At 42.6% G+C, this 15,657-nt stretch overlaps 1 protein-coding gene and 1 long non-coding RNA gene across 4 annotated transcripts in view; one reads left to right on the top strand and one right to left on the bottom strand.

The window, feature by feature from the left end:
- LOC138819140 (uncharacterized) overlaps positions 1-6,796 on the top strand; it is a 22,216-nt gene extending 15,420 nt beyond the window's left edge. For both annotated transcript variants that reach the window (XR_011369324.1, XR_011369326.1), the window contains exon 4: positions 6,710-6,796. This is a non-coding gene — a long non-coding RNA (uncharacterized lncRNA). The remainder of the gene's footprint in view (positions 1-6,709) is intronic.
- Hemgn (hemogen) overlaps positions 1-12,505 on the bottom strand; it is a 22,299-nt gene extending 9,794 nt beyond the window's left edge. Inside the window, exons 1-2 of one of the 2 annotated variants that reach the window (XM_070010365.1) lie at positions 12,446-12,505; positions 3,615-3,747 (exon numbers count right to left, since the gene is read on the bottom strand). In XM_070010365.1, the coding sequence (XP_069866466.1) occupies positions 3,615-3,747; positions 12,446-12,499 (187 nt within the window). In that variant the 5' untranslated portion in view covers positions 12,500-12,505. The other variant, XM_070010373.1, reaches the window with a different exon arrangement.
- Positions 12,506-15,657: the final 3,152 nt, after the last annotated feature.

The following is a 15,657-nucleotide window of genomic DNA, read 5'->3' on the forward strand; positions in this document are numbered from 1 at the left end:
ACAACAACAACAACAACAAAACCTCATATCTTAGTTATCTATGTGCCTCAGAGAACGTGGAGCTGACATTCAGAAATTTCTTTCTTTTTCTTTCTTTTCTTTGTTTCTTTCCTTTCTTTCTTTTCTTTCTTTCTTTCTTTCTTTTTTTGAGACAAGGTATTATGGAATACCAAAGTGGTTTCAAACTTGCAATTCTCCTTGGCAGCCTCCTGGAATTACAGCCTTGTACCACTACATTTGTACATTTGGCTCAGGTGTGTGTGTGTGTGTGTGTGTGTGTGTGTGTGTGTGTGTGTGTGTGTGTGTGTGTGTGTGTGTGTGTGTGTGTGTGTGTGTGTGTGTGTGTGTGTGTGTGTGTGTGTGTGTGTGTGTGTGTGTGTGTGTGTGTGTGTGTTTGCCTGGCCTTGTGTGTGTGTGTGTGTGTGTGTGTGTGTGTGTGTGTGTATGTGTGTGTGTGTGTGTTTGCCTGGCCTAGGGGCTTGAACTTTGGGCTTGACTGCTGTCCCTGAGTTTTATTTGTTCATGGCTAGCACTCTACTGCTAGAGCCATACATAGCTCAACTTTCAGCTTTTTAGTGATTAATTGGAGATAACAGCTTCACAGACTTTCCTGTTAGCCCTGGCTTTGAATTGCAATCCTCAGATCTCAGCCTCCAGTGTAGCTAAGATAACAGGTGAGCCACCAACATTCAGCTGGTTTTTTAGTGGTGGTGTTGACATTTGGGTTTTTTTTTTTGGGGTCCCGTCATGGGGCCTGAACTCTGGGCCTGGGCACTGTCCCTCAGCTCTTCAGCTCAAGGCTAGCACTCTACCACTTGAGCCACAGCGCCACTTCCAGCTTTTTTTCTTTTTGCTTATGTGGTGCTTATGTGGTGCTGAGGGCCTCAGGCATGCAAGGCAAGCGCTCTACCACTGAGCCAACTTCCCAGCCCCTGACATTTGGTTTTTTTCTTTGTTTGTTTGGTTTGGTACTAGGGTTTGAACTCAAGGTCTTTGTTCTACCACTTGAGCCCCCCTCCAGCCTTTAGTAAGTATTTTTGAGTGAAAAAGATCAAATTAGAGACCTATTTAGTCATGGTAGCTATGTGTCAGTGTGCTATCAACTTGATTTATTTTTTACATGTACAAATAAAAATAATTTATATTCTGTCATCCTTAATATTTCATTTCATTTTCATTTTCATTTCATTTTATTTTTCATTTTCACCCAGGCCCTAAATTACACAAAGTTGTAATGATAGCATACCACAATTGTATCTTTTTTTACCCTAACATTATGTCAGATATATTTTCCATGATATACTCTTCATGACTATAATTTAAATAATGACATAGTACTTGATCTACCCATTTGTATTGAACATTTAGGTTGTTACCAGTTATTTTTCTGCCTTGTATATCAAGGTATTAGTAAGCAAATTCAAGCTGGTAAGAAACAAAACAGAGAAACATATATGTGGGGTTTGGTGCTGGGATTTGAACCAAGGGTCTTGTGCTTATTAGGCAGGCACTCTACCCCTTAAGCCACTACACCAACCCCTTTTTGTTGTTAATTTTCAAAATAAGCTATGACTTTATTCTTTGGCTGGCTGGACTTTGATTCTCCTATTTGTTACTGAAATGACAGGTAAGGGCCACTGAGCCCAGCCATTGTACTTTACCTGTGGCTGGAATGACAAGTGTACTCCATCTGGCCAAGGCATTGGTTGATAGGGAATTTCTCAAACTTTTATGCCTAGCTTGCCTCAAACTGCAATCCCCAATCTCCACCTTCCAGATAGCTAGGATTATAGATTTAAGCCACTGTACACAGCTAACATGTGGTGTTTCTTAAAGTTCTATGAAATGTTAACTATATCAAAGTTTCATTGCCATTTATGTTTGACAAAAGTTAATGGATCCCAAAACCTGTGGAGTGATGCAGAGCTAAACTGGGACTTCCAAAAAACCGAATGTGCCCCTGGACCACAGCACCTTCTGTTCTTAAGGGTTCTTCTTCTTCTTTTTTTTCCCCCAGTCCTGGGGCTTGAACTCACAGCCTGGGTACTGTCCCTGAGTCTCTTTATGTTCAAGATTAGAGCTCTACCACTTGAGCCATAGCTCCACTTCTAGTTTTGTTTTGATTTTTTATTTTTTGTTTTTGTTTTATTGAAGATAAAACAAAAACTTTCCTGCCTGGGCTGGCTTTGAACTGTGATCCTCAGATCTCAGCCTCCTGAGTAGCTAGAATTACAGGCATAAGCTACTGGTACCTGGCCAAGACAAGGGTTCTTGTGGTGAAAAATTTTACCAACCTCTAATTACAATGAGCATTTTTATTCAGTTTTGAGCATTGGTAACTAGCCACAGTCATTTTAGCACTGAGTGACTTTATCACTAATAAGTATTGCAGATCCCCTAAAATAACATTTGTAATATGATTTGCTTGATTGGTATTATTAGATCTATCAATGTAGCATCTCATTATCACAGCTACAAGTAAACACATATAGTAATATATCACAATTTAAAAACATTTGAAGCCGGGCGCTGGTGGCTCACGCCTGTAATCCTAGCTACTCAGGAGGCTGAGATCTGAGGATCGCGGTTCAAAGCCAGCCCGGGCAGGAGAGACTGTGAGACTCCTATCTCCAATAAACCACAAGAAAACCGGAAGTGGCGCTGTAGCTCAAGTGGTAGAGTGCTCGCCTTGAGCTGAAGAGCTGAGGGACAGCGCCCAGGCCCAGAGTTCAAGTCCCACTACCGACCAAAAAAAAAAAAAAAACATTTGAAAACTGGGGCTGGGAAGTTGGCTCAGTGGTAGAGTGCTTGCCTTGCATGCCTGAGGCCCTGGGTTCGATTCCTCAGCACCACATAAGCAAAAAGAAAAAAGCCGGAAGTGGCGCTGTGGCTCAAGTGGTAGAACGCTAGCCTTGAGCTGAAGAGCTGAGGGACAGCGCCCAGGCCCAGAGTTCAGACCCCATGACTGGGCCCTCCCCCCCCCCCAAATTTGACAACTGTCCTAATATAACTGCTTCCTTTGTAATCCTATGTATTTAATTTTATGTCTTTAATTTTTTTAAGAAAAAAATGTACAGATTCATCAGAGCCATAGCTCTATCAGAAATGGATCAGCCATCTCCATCCTGATCCATCAAACAAAAGAAGTTTGAAAACATTGTCATAAGGTATCTCTAGGTCTGCACAAAATATTTTGGGAAGTGCTACTTTAGGACAGATCTAAAGACTGAGATCAGGAGTCCAAAAAGTAAATACTGTTTTAGTTCTTGCCACCTACTGTCAGATCTCTTTATAAAAGTTACACTAAATTTATGCTCCTGTAAAAGAAGATGTTGGGGTAGAGTTGTTTTGCCACAACCACCTGGGCATTTTCATTATCTCTCATTTAAGTGAATTTCTTATTAATAATTTATCACTACCTTGTATTTCTCTAACTTAGGACAGTCACAGTGCTATAAAGGTACCTATATTTAACAAGAAGTTAAATATAGCCCATTTCTTCCCACTTAAGGGTATATGAATGTATTCAATTATACCAGATCCATCAAAGAGAAAAATCACTATAGTCCTCAGTCTTCCCAATAGCTACCCTCTCTTGCCATCTCTTTCATTACCTGGTGCAGAGGCCTTTATTGGATGAGTGTCGGATGTCTGCTGTAGCTTTGGATGAGACTGGTCCTTTCCTAAGTCCATCTTGATGCAATACCTTCCTGGTATTTGCTCTGACTTCCACAAGCAGCCTAAAAGCTTTTAAAAAAATATCAAAAACAACTAACACTTAAACACACACACCAACACCAACACCACCACCACCCACACTGAAGTTCACTTGTCACTTGACTTCCCGCCTAAAGTTTTATCTGGTTGGACTGCAACTGCAGGCAGATTCTCCTTTATCACACTGCCCTCAGGTGTGAGCAGGGAAATGGCTGGCCCTGTGTTCCGGTCCTCTGGCAGGGACCTCCTCAGGCCCAGCCTGACATGCACAGGCTCCCGTCCAGCAGTCATTTGTTTCTATGGTTCTATCTTCCAGCAAGTGCCTAAATTCCTTTTTTTTTGGTCACTAGATGACTGTACTGGAGAAAATGTCATGCTAGGCTGTGCCTGGAGAGTTTCCTTTTTTTTTTTTTTTTTTGGGTCCGGTCGTGGGGCCTGAACTCTGGGCCTGGGTGCTGTCCCTCAGCTCTTCAGCTTAAGGCTAGCGCTCTACCACTTGAGCCACAGCGCCACTTCCAGCTTTTTTCTTTTTTCTTATGTGGTGCTGAGGAATTGAACCCAGGGCCTCAGGCATGCAAGGCAAGCGCTCTACCACTGAGCCACCTTCCCAGCCCGAGTTTCCTTTTTGACAAAGGGAGGTGGCCTGGTATGGAGAGAACACTGGATGAGGTGTAGGCTCCAAAGAGCAGCAGCCCAGAGCTTTCCTGTGCCTCTCTTCCTTATGTGCAAAATGAGCAGATAATCCTTGTCTTGTTTATTTCATTAAGTTATGACTTTGGAAATACTGGATGTGAATGAATGAAGCATGCGTTTAGATATTATTCTTACATTCTTTTCCTGAGTATCTCTTTTTTAGTTCAATCTGTTGTAAAATAATGTAGTCTTATTGTATATGTCTTAGACAATAAATAGACAAAGAATCAAGGTAGGAAAGAATCAAGTTGGAATTCAAAACAAATTTCTACCCCTCAGCTAGGTGCTGGTGGCTCACGCCTGTAATCTAGCTACTCAGGAGCTCAGATCTGAGGATCATGGTTCAAAACCAGCCTGGGCAGGAAAGTCCGTGAGACTCTTATCTCCAATAAAACCACTAGAAAACTGGAAGTGGTGCTGTGGCTTAAGTGGTAGAGTGCTCACCTTGAGCTGAAGAGTGCAGGGACAGTGCCCAAGCCCAGAGTTCAAGCCCCACAACCAACCAAAAAAATAAAAAAATAAAAAATTTCTATCGCTCTTTTTTTCCCTCTTGCACAGTCATTCCAAATGACTCAAAATAGCTAGTGAAATATACTGTTATTAATCCACAGGAAAGTCAAAACACATTTCCTAATGAAAATATTACTGCATTATGTCCCAGGTATTAAGCTGAAACCAAATCTCCAATCAGTCACCCCATTTGAGGACCCACAGACACTCAGAGGACCATGGTTCAACAAAGAAAGGAACACTGATCCCCTCCTGGAAATGAAGAGGGTCTGGCAACCCAGGGTTAACTCTGTCCTGGAGCCAGAGTAAAGTAAAGAAGTTGAAGGCTGGGAAGGTGGCTCAGTGGTAGAGTGCTTGCTTTGCATGCATGAGGCCCTGCGTTCGATTCCTCAGCACCACATAAGCAAAAAAGCAAAAAGCTGGAAGTGGTGCTGTGGCTCAAGTGGTAGAGTGCTAGCCTTGAGCTGAAGAGCTGAGGGACAGCGCCCAGGCCCAGAGTTCAGGCCCCATGACCGGACCCAAAAACAAAAACAAAAACAAAAACAAAAACAAAAGAAGGCTTGAATTCCAGTGTTCACTCCCCAATTCAGTGATTTTAGGAAGCTAGATAGCCTTGGTGCCAGTTTACTATCTGTAATGTGGGACTATATTGACATCTACCTCATGGATCTATTGGAAGGGGTGCCTAGTATATTAAGCTTTTATAAAACTTAGCTGGTTTTGGGCTGGGAAGGTGGCTCAGTGGTAGAGTGCTTGCCTTGCATGCTCGAGGTCCTGGGTTCGATTCCTCAGCACCACATAAGCAAAAAGAAAAAAAAATCTGGAAATGGCACTGTGGCTCAAGTGGTAGAGCGCTAGCCTTAAGCTGAAGAGCTGAGGGACAGCGCCCAGGCCCAGCATTCAGGCCCCATGACTGGACCCCCCCCCCAAAAAAAAAAAGTTAGCTGGTTTTGTTCACTTAAAAACACAGTAAGTGGCTGGGAATAGTGATACATATCTATAGTCCTAGCAGTTGGGAGGCTGAGGCAGGAGGATCATGGATTAAATCATGTATACACACATATACACACATATGCTCACACATGTTAAATAGATTTTGGCAAAACAAGTCATAGTTTAAAGGTAGTAAAGAAACAGATTCCGGCTGGGAAGGTGGCTCAGTGGTAGAGTGCTTGCCTTGCATGCCTGAGGCCCTGGGTTCGATTCCTCAGCACCACATAAGCAAAAAGAAAAAAGCTGGAAGTGGTGCTGTGGCTCAAGTGGTAGAGCGCTAGCCTTGAGCTGAAGAGCTGAGGGACAGCGCCCAGGCCCAGAGTTCAGGCCCCACGACCAGACCCCCCCCCAAAAAAAAAAAAAAAGAAAAGAAACAGATTCCTCTGTATAGACCCTTATAATGTAAGTATCCCTACTTTGATAGTCTTTTTTTTTTTTTTTTTTGGCAGTGCTGGGGATAGAAACCAGGTTTCTCATGCATGCTAAGCACATACTGAGCCACAGCTCTAGCCTTCAGAGAGCCCCAACACATCAAGACTGGAAGAATGGAAAACTGATTAATCCTTGCCCTTTTTTATATATGGAGAAACAGAATCAAGGAGGGGAAGGGTTCACCTTCTCCTAAGCAGTACTGATGCTGGCATAGACCACCTTTTTTAATGCTTGATCCTTTCTGAGTATGAAAATGTGTATGTAGTGTGAAGGCACAAGAGGAGCATGTTTTCAAACACACTGAAAAGTATTGAAAGGGATATAACCCACACCACTAAAGTTTATCTTTGGTTTTCAAACCTAGGTCCACGGACATGGATGATCAAGATGCATTGTACTCAGACTGACATGGTGACTTGAAACCCCTTTGTACAACTACTTAAAAAAATTAAAATGAACCCAGATCTTAATACTAAGCTCCATGCTTTTCAGTTCTTGGTCTTTTTTGTAGTACTGGTCAGGTTCCAGTCTTAAGTAAATCTCTATCAAAAAATTCAAATGGCTGTGACAGCCTTTATGCAAAGGAGTATTTTTAAATTTTATTGTAAAGATGCTGTACAGAGGCTATAGTTATATGAGTAAGGTAATGAGTACATTTCTTGTCGAACTGCAAGGAATTTTATAGAGACTGGCAAGCCTTTTCTATAATTTTTCTCTTGAAATTTGTGGATTTTTAGATACAGGATATAATGAAAAAGTAACTTTGAACATATGAAGTAGTGTTTATAACCTAAGCTAGTATTACTTTGGAATGTTTTAATTCTTACTAAGTTAGGTTGTTTCTTATTGCAGTTCAATGAAAGGTCTTATAAAAACCCCTCTGGGATACCCACAGGGGATGCAGAAGCACTTCTTGTTGACACTGTTGTTTTATTGTGAGACAAGTTCCCACTGGGTAGCCCAAGCTGCTCTTAAACTCTGTATCCTCTTGACTCTACCTTCCAAGTGCTGGGATTACAGGCTGGAGACACCAGACCTGGTCAGAGGTACTTCTTTAACAGGACTTTCCTAGACTACAAATGTAATTTGCTGGTAGAACATTTCCCCAACATGCACAAAGCCCTGGGTTCAACAATACAGCAAAATGGACAAAATGTCCACTTGTGCCACCAACTGAGCAAAGCTGTTAAGCTACAGAAATGGGTAGTGAAGTCCCTGAGCTCTGTGTACTGTAGGCTTATGGACAGCATACGACTTTTTTTTTCAGTACTAGGATTTGAACCCATGGCTTCAAGCACACTACCATCTGAGCTATGCTTCCAGCTCTTTATTGTAAGGAAATAATATATAGGTTCTTCATACCTTCTGACAATTTCCTGAGTTGACATGTATGTTCCCTGTATCTAGAAGCAGAGTGTGGAGGACTGGAAGAGGGTGGGGTCTCTAATGAACATCAAGGGAGCACTATGCTGGGTGGAGAGGCTGGTGGAGAACACTTTGGAGCAAAGCAGATTGGAAGTCAGGCAAGGTGCCTCTGGTGTGATAAGAAGGTCAGAGCGGGAATTTGGGACAAAAATAGTCACCCAGTAAGTTTAACAAACCATAATTTGTAGTCTCTTTCTATAGAGCTAAAACTCTAGAGCTATTGTTAGAATGTGAGATATTAGGCATTAAAGGTCAGCTTTTTAAACAAATACTGCCTTGTTTTAGAATTGTATGCATAGGTACACAAAACCTCCTCCTAGACAGGAACCACTCTTGAATCACCTCTTGGTCTCCACAGCATGATCATGAGCAAGGCTGGGCCACCTGTCCCCATCAATGTCCTTCCTCCCATTCACAGATCCAACTTCTTGGTCATACAGCCCAGGAAGGTAGCTGCTGTGACTTACTCATAGAGTAATATCATCTGTTCTAGAGCTCTTCTATTGTCATTCATTCTCAGTGCTTGGCAATGTCCTCTGTGCTGGATATTCAACAGCTAAAAGGCAAAGTCCTGCTCTTGTTGAGTCTCCATTTTAATGGGGGGAGGGAAGCAGAGATTAAGCATATAAGTATAAATGTATCAGATGATTATAATTTTTTGAGAGGGCTTGGAATGTGGCTTATGGAGTGCTGGCCTAGCATGCATGAAGCCCTGGGTTCGATTCCTCAGTACCATATAAACAAAAAAAAAGCCAGAAAAGTAGCACTGTGGCTCAAGTGGTAGAGATCTAGCCTTGAGCAAAAGAAACTCAAGGACAGTGCCTAGGCCCTGAATTCATGCCCTAGGACTGGCAAAAAAAATTATATTTTTGAGGAAATTGAGCTAGAAGAATAGGAGTAGGAATAAGGGAGACATTGACTATGTCTGCTTTTTTATGCACTGTGATTGACAGGTGAGGAGAATAGAAGGAGAAGAAAGCTAGCTCTGCTGATGTTAGGGGACCTTCCATGAAGAAGGCATCAGCAAATGGCCTGAAGAGGAGTGGAAAGGAGGTGGGAGGGTCTCTTAAGCCCCTTGCAGAGATGGACAGTCATGGGATGGTCTGAACTATAGTCATTCAGTCTGTCTCATGTTCTGGCTACTGTATGGGGCAAAGAGGGAGCAGAAGTTGGGACACCATTCAGAAGGACATCACAGTGATCAAGGTAACAGACGACCATGGCTTGGACTGTGGTGGTGGTGGTAAAGTGGTGAATTTACAAATTACATGTGTATTAAGAGCTAGACAGGGTTTTGGCCTGAGCAACTGAAAAGATGGAATTACCATTACCAGATGAGATAGAGCTGGAGGGCAGAGATGATCAGGAGTTTAGTTTGGATAAGTAATTGGTTAAGAAGAGCACAGAAAAGGAGCAGTCAGAGGGGCAAAAAGAAACTACAGAAATAAGCCAATTAAAAAAAATGTTTTAACAAGAAGAGACTGCTCATCTGTGTCAAATTTTGCTAGTCAGTGAAATAATAAAGTAAACATTTATTTCTTACCGGGTCAAATAATCCAATTACAAACTATGGCAACCAGAGAAGTTAAATGTAGTCTTGGCCAAGGGCATACAGGTTTAGACAAGCTACATAATTTTCTCAGGCCTGGTGCAAAATGAAAACACAAGGCTTCTTCAAAAAAAAATTATTAAGAATTTCAAGACTGCCAACAGAAAACTAAACCTAGTCTTAGGCCCTACTTTTAGAAATCTTTCACTGGGTCCTTGTAGCACTTTATAAGTAGCTATTTTTTTTTTGGGGGGGGGTCCGGTCATGGGGCCTGAACTCTGGGCCTGGGCGCTGTCCCTCAGCTCTTCAGCTCAAGGCTAGCACTCTACCACTTGAGCCACAGCACCAATTCCGGCTTTTTTCTTTTTGCTTATGTGGTGCTGAGGAATCGAACCCAGGGCCTCAGGCATGCAAGGCAAGCACTCTACCACTGAGCCACCTTCCCAGCCCATAAGTAGCTATTATTATCCTCATTTCTCAGATCAAGAAACTGGTTCTCAGTGAATTGAGTGATATAACTAAAGTCAGACTGCAAGTTTGAGTCTGGAAGTTGGGCCTTTAGTCTTCCAAGTCTGGCCCTCTTCCTACTAGATTGAACCAGGTTTTGAGAGAGAGGTCTGTTTTTCTGCTTCCTAAGCATCTGGACTGGGCTTAAGGATTGAGGCCATATCCATGCATTTTGGAGGGCTAATTGAACTGGACAGATGTGGGAGGGGAAGAAACACATTGTAAGAACTCCTCTATATGATAAGAATAAGGGACCACACATGGTGTGGATCCAGTATAATTTAAACCATGACTTGATAAAAGTTAATGTTGAGCTGGGAATGTGGCTTAGTGCTTTCCTGGCACGCATGAAGCCCTAGGTTTGATTCCTCAGGAATCAAACATAGACCACATAAACAGAAAAAGCTGGAAATGGTACTGTGGCTCAAGTGATAGAATACTACCCTTGAGCAAGAGAGGCTCAGGGATAGTGCCCAGGCCCTGAGTTCAATTCCCAGGCTGGCAAAAAAAAAAAAAAAAGTAAATGTCATTTTAGGCTAACAGATTTTTAGTCACCAAACCAGAGAAATGAGAGTCTTGCTGCACTTGGGACTTGTCATACCCAAGCTAGCATGTCATACTGTGAAGGGCCTGTTAGTGTTTGTATGCAAGTACTAAAAAGAGCAAGGGGAATAGGGCTCTGCTATTCGCTAGTTGGTGATTTTGGGGAAAATCACTTAATTCTTTCTAATCCTGTTTCTTTCCTTGTAAAACAGAAAACAAGGATTCTGTGAGGATTAAAGAGATCATAGAAGCTTTTTCTAAAATGAAAAGCACTGTACAGGTAGATAAGTTAGGTCAGCATTCATAGTATTACCAGTAGAATGTTCTAATGATGCACATGGGTATATTCCTGAAATACACTTGGGTAGAAATAGTGTTTTTGAACACTTGTTTTTCTTATACTCCTTCCTTACTGAAATAACTTTTCAGAGCTTTTGATTATTTCTCAGTGAATAAATGGAGCTTTGTTTTTCTGCATGGGGAAGGAGTTTTTCTTTCCCTCTCTCATAGTCTGTAAATACGAGATAAATGAGCTCTGTCGCTGTGCACACAGACGTTTCTGTACATACATAGATAGTGGGGTCTACAGCTTTAGATGGTTAGAACCTGAGGTTGAACTAGTCTGTTACAAAGTCCATCCTCCCAACATCTTTAAGCCAATATTGCTCTCTACTAAAATATAGAAAATTAAGCATCTCTGAATAGACATTGGTGAGTGGTTCTTTATCTGAGGACAATCCTGCCCCTACCTTGATCCACCATCCTAATTCAGTCTTTTCTTTCCTGAACTCGTTGAACTAGTTATGTATTCTCAAGACTTCCTTTTCCCACACTACTTCCTTCAATGGCATCCATAACCCAGTTTTTTTTCTTCTACATGAGTTACTCATGTCCAAACTCAGTGGTCTCTTCTTAGTTTTCTTTAGCTTCTCTGTAGCTCATGATTCTTCTAAGCACATTTTTGTGTGTGCATATGCCAGTCCTGAAGGCTTAAACTCAGGACCTGGGCATAGCCCCTGAGCTTTTGTCCTTATGGCTAGCACTCTACCACTTAAGCCACATCTCTACTTCTATATTTTTACTAGTTAACTGGAGAGAAGAATCTCATGGACTTCCCTGCCTGGGTTGGCTTTGAACCGTGTTCCTCAGATCTCAGCTTCCTGAGTAGCTAGAATTACAGGCATAAGCTACCAGCATCTCACTTAAAAACAAAAACAAAACCTTTTTTTGGGGGGGAGGGTCCGGTCGTGGGGCCTGAACTCTGGGCCTGGGCACTGTCCCTCAGCTCTTCAGCTCAGGGCTAGCACTCTACCACTTGAGCCACAGCGCCACTTCCAGTTTTTTGGTGGCTTATTGTAGATCAGAGTCTCACGGACTTTCCTGCCTGGTCTGGTTTTGAACCACAATCAGCCTCCTGATTAGTTAGGGTTACAGGCATGAGCCACCAGCACCCAACTTATACAGGTATTTTCTAAATAAATGTATGAGTGATAAGATCACATTTTTCAAATGTATCCTAGTTATAATTTTTTACCTGGAAGTCATATGGTACCTCAAACTGACCACAGCTAAAGCAGACTTTAACTTTTCTATTGGAATAGTAGCATTGTGTTTCTGGCCATGCAGTTGTATATCTTCAGAATTAACCTTGATCCTGCCTTCTGTTTCTTACACAGTTCTATCAGTTTATTCTTCCCTATGTCCCACATGCTTGCTCATTCATTCCCTCTTTTTCCCCACTCCAGCCACCACACAGAGGGACCTTACCCTCTTATTCCCCTTACTGGGAAAACTTCATAAGGAAGTTTTCCATATGATTTTGCTTTTCCTAGTCCATCCTATATAAACAAGCCAGAACATTCTCTCTACAACTGGCCCTGAACTAGTCATTCATACTCCTGTAAAGCTTCAGAACTGCTACAGAATAAAGACTAACCTCAGTTTGACATTTAAGGTCACCTTCCCAGTGTTCTCTCCCATTACTTTCTTGAAACTATGCAGTGTTCCAGTTAAATAGCACCCTTGCCCTCTGCTTCTCATTGACTCTTTGAGCACACACAAGACTTTTATTCCTACCTCTGGTTGTTCAGTGCTCTTCTTTATTTCTGGACATCTAGTCAGTGCCTCCATCACAAAGCCTTTGATGATGCTGATGCTGATGCAGATATTAGCCACTCATAATGGGTACCTTGACACCACACCTGCATTGTTTCTCCGAGTTCCTTCACCCACTATGATCCCCAGTGCACAAATAAGAAATTACAGTCTAAAGAAATTAGGCACATTCCTACGACACAAGCTCATAAGTGGCATAGTTAGGCCCCAAACCAAGACTGTCTAATAACCCTATAGTCCACAGGTTTCACTATAATTTCCTAAGGCCTTTTCCCCACTTCTTTTTTTTTTTTTTTTTTTTTTTTTTGGGTCCGGTTGTGGGGCCTGAACTCTGGGCCTGGGCGCTGTCCCTCAGCTCTTCAGCTCAAGGCTAGCGCTCTACCACTTGAGCCACAGCGCCACTTCCAGCTTTTTTCTTTTTGCTTATATGGTGCTGAGGAATCGAACCCAGGGCCTCAGGCTTGCAAGGCAAGCGCTCTACCACTGAGCCACCTTCCCAGCCCCTTTTCCCCACTTCTTAGAAGGGATTTCTCACAATTATTAGGAGTCATATAATTTTTTAATTTTATTATTTATTTATGACATATTTTGTATTTTATTCATTCATCAAACACTTATTGATCCTATGTGTGTTTTTGTCTGTGTGTATGAGTGTACATGCATGTGCACATGCCATTTCTAGGGCTTGAACTTTGGACCTGGGTACTGTACCTGAGATTTTGTAGGGGGGGGTCCCCTCAAAGCTAATGCTCTACCACTTGAGCCATAGCTCCAATTCCTGCTTTTTGGTGGTTAGTTGGGGATAAGAGTCTCATGGACTTTCCTGATTAGGCTGGCTTTGAACCTTAATCTGAGTAGCTTTGAACCTTAACCTGAGTAGCTAAGATTACAGGCAAGAGCCCTGAGTGCCCAGCTTTATTGTGGCTTTTTTTTTTTTTTTTTTTGGTGGGTCATGGGGCTTGAACTCAAGGCTTGGGCACTGTTGTTGCTGGTGGTGGTGGTGGTTGTGGTGGTGTCAGAGATGGAATTTTTTTTCCTGTCATTCATGAGGCTTGAACTCAGGGCATGGGTGCTGTCTCAGACCTCTTCTGCTCAAGGCTAGCGCTCTATCACTTGAGCCACTGTGCCACTTCCAGTTTCCTGGTGGTTAATTGGAGATCAGATCTTAGCCTCCTGAGTAGCTAGGATTACAGGCATGACCACCATTGCCCAGCGTTGATCCAGTTTTAAAACTGAATAAGAATTAACTACAGTACACAGCAAGGCCCAGGGGGATAAACATAGGTTCTGGGGTTGGATCTCAGTTCATCAGACCAGGTTCTGTGTGACCTTGGGCAAATTATATAGAATCTTCTAGCCTCAACAGCCTCATGTACAGAGTGGGCATTATAACACAGTCTTTTTTTTTGGGGGGGGGGCTGGTCATGGGGCTTGAACTCAAGGCTTGGGTACTTTCCCTGAGCTCTTATGCTCAAGGCTAGTGCTCTACCACTTTAAGCCATAGTTCCACTTCTGGCTTTTGCGTAGTTAATTTGAGATAAGAGTCTCATGGACTTTTCAGCCTAGGTTGGCTTCCAACAGTGATCCTCAGATCTCAGCCTCCTTAGTAGCTTGGATTACTAGGTGGTGTGAGCAATCAGCACCTAGCTCTAACACATAGGTTTTATGGCTCCTTGAAAATTTAGAATGATGACTTAGGGCAAGCTTCTAGCACAGTGCCTGACACAGAGCAGACCTTTAATAGAGGGTGTTTTTGGTTTTTTTTAAAATTGTTCCTGATCTCAATAGTATAAGTGGATTGAAACCGCTAGATCAGAAGGCTGGGCATTGGAACTATGTAATAGGTAAAGAACTCAGAGAAAAACTATTGTCACATAGGCTGGCTTAGTGGCAGTTGGGACCAGAACCTGGATCTTCTAACAGTTTCACTCTCTCTCTTTGCCTAACATTTGGAACACAACTGTCTTCAAGCCAGTTCACCTCATCCCTTGGCCTAGAGAAGCAATTCCTAAACTTACCAATCATTAACAATCTATTATGTGAATATTTTGTGTGTGTGCTGTTACTGGGGCTTGAACTTTTAGCACTGTCTCTTAGCTTTTGTACTCAGAGCTGGTGCTCTACCACTTGGGCTACAGCTCTACTTCTAGCTTTTTACTAGTGAATCGGATAAAAGAGTCTTCTAGACTTTCCTGCCCCAGCTGGCTTCAAATAGCAGTCCTTAGATCTCAGTCTCCTGAGTGGCTAGGACTAAGTGTGCACCACTAGTACCTAGCTTCATTGTGTGGTTTGGGGTTTTGTTTTTTGTTTTTTTACCATGCTCTGGTAATTACTTCTATATTGTTACTTTGTATTTTTCCCTAAACTCATTTTTAAAATTTTATGTTGCTATCATTACTAGAAAACGAGCAATGTTGGCTGGGAAGGTGGCTGAGTGGTAGAGTGCTTGCCTTGCATGCATGACGTACTGGGTTTGATTCCTCAGAATCACATATGCTGAAAAAGCCAGAAGTGGCGTTGTGGCTCAAGTGATAGAGTGCTAGCCTTGAGCCAAAGAGCTGAGGGACAGCGTCCAGGCCCAGAGTTCAGGCGCCACAACCGACAAAACAAGACAAAACAAAACAAAAAACTAGCAATGTCACCTATGAAATCACAGGTTTGTGGTTGTAAAAAATCATATTTCTGGGGCTGGGATGTGGCTTAGCAGTAGAGTGCTTGTCTAGCATGCTGCATAAACAGAAAAAGCCAAAAGTGGCACTGTGGTTCAAAGTGGTAGAGTGCTAGCCTTGAGTAAAAGAAGCTCAAGGACAGGGGCTGGGAAGGTGGCTCAGTGGTAGAGCACTTGCCTTGCATGCTAAGGTCCTGGGTTTGATTCCTCAGCACCACATAAGCAAAAAGAAAAAAGCTGGAAGTGGTGCTGTGGCTCAAGTGGTAGAGCACTAGCCTTGAGCTGAAGAGCTGAGGGACAGTGCCCAGGCCCAGAGTTCAGGCCCCAGGACTGGACCCCCCCAAAAAAAACAAAAAAAACCAAGAAGCTCAGTGACAGTGCCTAGACCCTGAGCTCAAGCCCCAGGACTGGCCAAGAAAAAAGTATTTCTCGTAAGATATATTAAAATAATTACCAAATCTTTTATTTTTTGTAAACCAGTTCTGAGGCTTGAATTGGGGCCTCA

This window comes from Dipodomys merriami, unplaced genomic scaffold (genome assembly GCF_024711535.1).
Source record: "Dipodomys merriami isolate MVZ:Mamm:240054 unplaced genomic scaffold, mDipMer1.0.p SCAF_11, whole genome shotgun sequence".
Lineage (NCBI taxonomy): Eukaryota > Metazoa > Chordata > Mammalia > Rodentia > Heteromyidae > Dipodomys > Dipodomys merriami.